The 4205-nt window shown below is 36.1% G+C and overlaps 1 protein-coding gene across 1 annotated transcript in view; it reads right to left on the bottom strand.

The window, feature by feature from the left end:
- Positions 1–4205, bottom strand: part of SNTG1 (syntrophin gamma 1) — a 330206-nt gene that overhangs the window by 143825 nt on the left and 182176 nt on the right. The window contains 1 exon segment of the mRNA XM_008644917.2: positions 1874–2008. Coding sequence (XP_008643139.1) covers positions 1874–2008 — 135 coding nt within the window.

The raw sequence follows: 4205 nt of genomic DNA, 5'->3' as shown, positions 1-4205 counted from the left end.
ATTCAGATTTCTGAGTGATAAAATCTTTTACTAAATAATGCCAGAACGGTGTTGGTGGAATAGTGGTGCCACAGTGTATGATGCTAATTGAAGAACTACAGCTTGAGCTTGAACTCATAACTTATTTCTATCCTGGCTGCTGGATGTCCTGTCTCTTGAGGAACAGTGGGGTCTGCTAGTAAAAGTAGCATCTATATTCCATATAAAGGACACAGACCCGTATTAGTAAACTGCACTTGTTCAGCATGAAACAGTCAGAAGATAATGTCAGATTTGTCATTCAAATAAACCTAGACTCTATAGAGACTGTAGGCAGTGTGCTCCTCTTGTTTCAGAGAAAAGCTCCAAAGAATTCACCTTGAGATAATCATAATCATGAGATGGATAATTTCAAACATTTTTTCATTAATCTTTCACACTTTTTGCCCTGCTAACATTGTACCAATTTATTTTTTGTTTGGTCTTTGTATCTTTTTATTGTACTTGTATTTAGAGATGCAAATATGTGGCAACAGCAGCAATTTAATATTAAAAAAGACTTAATAGCATTCACAAAAAATTTGCATAAACAGATATCACACTACTATGCCTCACAAGATTTAACACAAAATTCTATGATAATTTTATTTAGCTCAAAGGGAGACCAGAATATTTATGATAGTTACACATAAATCTTAAAAATCTCTACAAAATATAATTACAGTATCTATAAAAATGTCTGTAGAAATGAATACTAAATGTTTTCTACTATTTTTGTACATATCTAATAATATTAAATAAAAACTTTGCATTACAATAGTTCTGAACCTTACAATATTATTCTATATAAAATTTTACAGATCTCCCAAATAATTGTAGCTTCTCAGGCAAAAAATTCAATATGATGCTTAAATAAGGAATCTGACATGTCATGTAAAAACAGTAATAGATAAACCCACCTCTGTTAAAATGATATGCTGTTAACACTAGTGACCCTCACAGCATTCCTGTAGTGCGTGCTACTGATGCCATGATAATTTTTTGCCTTTTCTTTTATATCCCTTCCATATACCTTTTATAGCTTTTGTATTCTTAGTGGTTTTTAGCCTACATTCTTAGACTTATTTGTCAAGCTAGGAGACTTAATGTCTTAGAAGTTTTGTAGTTGGGGATCAAAATGCCCCAGACCCCAAGGTCCTCTCCAGAACACATTTTGTAAACTGAGATAGAACCATCCAGGGGAAGGTTCCTTGGGGAGGGGGGGCTCACTCGAGCCTCTCACTGGGGAATTTTGATAGATATGCTAATTAGTAAGACCTGTAATGTTATACCTGGATCTATCGTGGGTGGGCATTAAGGTGTGCATTTTGGCACATTCCACCTGGACGTGGTGGTGCACCTAAGGATCCTTAAAATAAATACCGAGGTAAAACCTCTTTTTCCCTTCTAACCATGTTTGATTTTTGATTTTAAGACCAGGAAAAGGCATCCCTACCATAGGAAGGAAGCCAAGAAACAGAGGATAAAAGATAACTCCTTCACCAACAAATCCCTGCCATAAGTATCTTATCAACTCCACAGACAATACTCAGATATACAAGTACATTGAGATATCTGTACTCCCTGCAAAAACCACTGCTTGTGTCATTCCTCAATGGCTCCAGTACCCAAGGGTGAATGAAGAGAAACAGTACTGCAGTCGTGCATATAACTTATTACCTTATTGCTGCTTCTTAAATTATTATTGCTAATATTTACTCACAAAAGAAACATATTAAATACACTTTAGTGTTAACCTGTCCATGGGAGTAAATGCATACATATGTGTGTATGCACCCACACAGCACTTTTTCTTTGTAAAGAACATCTTAAAGAGGAAATAAAAACTACTTACACCAGAATAGAAAGGCTCACCAGACACACAGATCACATCCTGCTCCTGGATCATCAAAATATCTTTGGCTAAGTGCAGTCGCACTTTGAAAGGCTCCTGGTTACCATCCTGCAGCAAACAAACCCCTGTCTTTGTCTTCAAAGGAAGGAATAAAGAAAAAAAACAGGGTTTTTCAGTTAGCACCTAGCATTGTTAGCAGTGGTATTTTGAATCAGAAAGGTACAGTCACCATAAAAATTTTAACAAATACCCAAAACTATTTTCAGTGATCACTGTATTTACTGTGTTTAGACTATGAGAGAACAAATGTTACAGTAGTAAATAGTAAAGGCAGATTTTGCAATCAGGTGCTATTTCACCCATGATGATTTTGTGAAACTCCTTTCAAATTGCTTCAAATCAGCTGTGCTCTTACTTTCCACCTTTTCATTAAATGATAACACCCCACTTGGATGTGAAATAAAAGCTGATCCTCCACATATTACACCATTTTTGACACAGAAACACATGCAATGACACCTCCAAACTAGCCAGATGTGAGTACCAGCAGCTACAAGAACCCAGTCATAACTTTTTTATGTTCCTTTTCAAATGAGGATGCTGAGCTAAGAATAAGAGAAAATACATCAAAGACTACAACTCCCTGTAGTAACTTAGTTCTTGCTCCATTTCTGTATTTTACATTTATGACTAAAGATCAGGAATTCTGTAGGATTCTTCAGTATATAATAAAAGATTTTTCAGCTATTAACAGTGCCTTTGTGGTAGTGCCTACTTGTACTATCTTTTGAGGCATTATACATGAGAGGGTGAGCACTGAAAAAGTTGGCACATCAGAATTACCACCAGAATTACAGAAAGTACCATCAGAATTTAATTTTCTCTGAAGGTGATGTTGAAAATAGGATTCTTTGTAACACTTAATCAGTGGACAAAATTCCTATTGGTAGAGCATTTTTTTAATATGAGAAATCTGCTTACAAATAATCTAAAAACTTAGCTTTACAAGTATTTTACTGGTATAAGTATTTACAGTATTTATTTAGATACACAGATATAGATATAGTTATGGATATATACACACATGTATCTCAGAAGAAAACCCACGTACAAAAATATTTAAAACCTTGGACTCGTCAGTGACAATAACAAAACTTTCACGGTCTTCGTAGAGGTCAGATTTCAATCCACCATCTGTAAAAAGTTGGCTTAAGAGGAGATCAAGGAAAGAAAAGTATTTCTCTGAACTTTAAGTGCCAAGGTTGACCTGGCTGAATCTGAGGGCTCTTTCTCAGACAAGAGTCTAAAAGAGGATTTGGAAGATCTTCCCACAATGTGCTCTTACATCCATAGCATGGAGAGAACAAACACAAATATGGAACTGACAGTAGGCCACTGGCAAAAGAGAAGTTTAAATCTCTCTCAGGAGGCTTTAAAAGAGGTGGAAAGGTCGAGGACAATCTTTAAAAAGCTCTATATAATGTTCTCCACTGACAAACTGTTCTGTCACTTCTGCTCCATAATCAGCACTCAAACTTTGGAAATTGTTTTTCCTCGAATGCCAGGAACAAATGTGTATAACTCAGCCATGACTTTGAAATTGGCTCTGACATTGCTTTTATTATTTTTAAACTAGGTAAGAAGAAGAGAAAAATGAAGAGCTCCATGCACTGAACTCACACTGAGGTCAGTCGAACCTCTGGTCAACAGTCACCCTGCACCATTTTTCTGATATTAAGGTGTATTTTTTGGGGTTTTTTTTAATGGGATGAGAGAGAAACTGATGGACGTGCACAGACAAACGGATCACGGAAGGAGTCAGGTTTTCAAGTCCCACTGAAAAATTCCCTCTCATATACACAAAATGTTACAATATTAAAATGAAGAGTGGTTATGTCCTTGGAACTTCTTTACACACTAAGATTCCTCCTCTCTCCTTGGAGTTGTGAAGTAAGCAGTAAGTGGCAACGAAAGTTGAACAATGTGGATTTTAAATAACAATGGTCAAATAAAGGGGCTAACACTTACAAAATGCCTTTCCCCTACAGCAAAGTTTGCAACATGCCTTTCCTCCTCCCTGGATAACTGGCAATAGAACAAATTCTGCCTCTCATACACTGGGTATAGTAACTCTGCCTTACTTGATTGCACATTTCTGATTTGGTTAATAACCTTATAAAATCTCCAGAGTCTTTCTGCAAAAGGTGAGGGGCTACTTCATAGGAATTAGAGGCAACCACAGCAGGCACAATTAGACATTAGAATAAAATTAAAATTCAAGTCAGTTTCTAAATGCATGTGAGCTGAGCTTATTCAGGCTGAACAAGCAAAT

This window comes from Corvus brachyrhynchos, unplaced genomic scaffold (assembly GCF_000691975.1).
Source record: "Corvus brachyrhynchos isolate BGI_N302 unplaced genomic scaffold, ASM69197v1 scaffold60, whole genome shotgun sequence".
Lineage (NCBI taxonomy): Eukaryota > Metazoa > Chordata > Aves > Passeriformes > Corvidae > Corvus > Corvus brachyrhynchos.
Note: the sequence above shows the minus strand (reverse complement) of the source record. Positions and strands in the feature narration are given on the sequence as shown.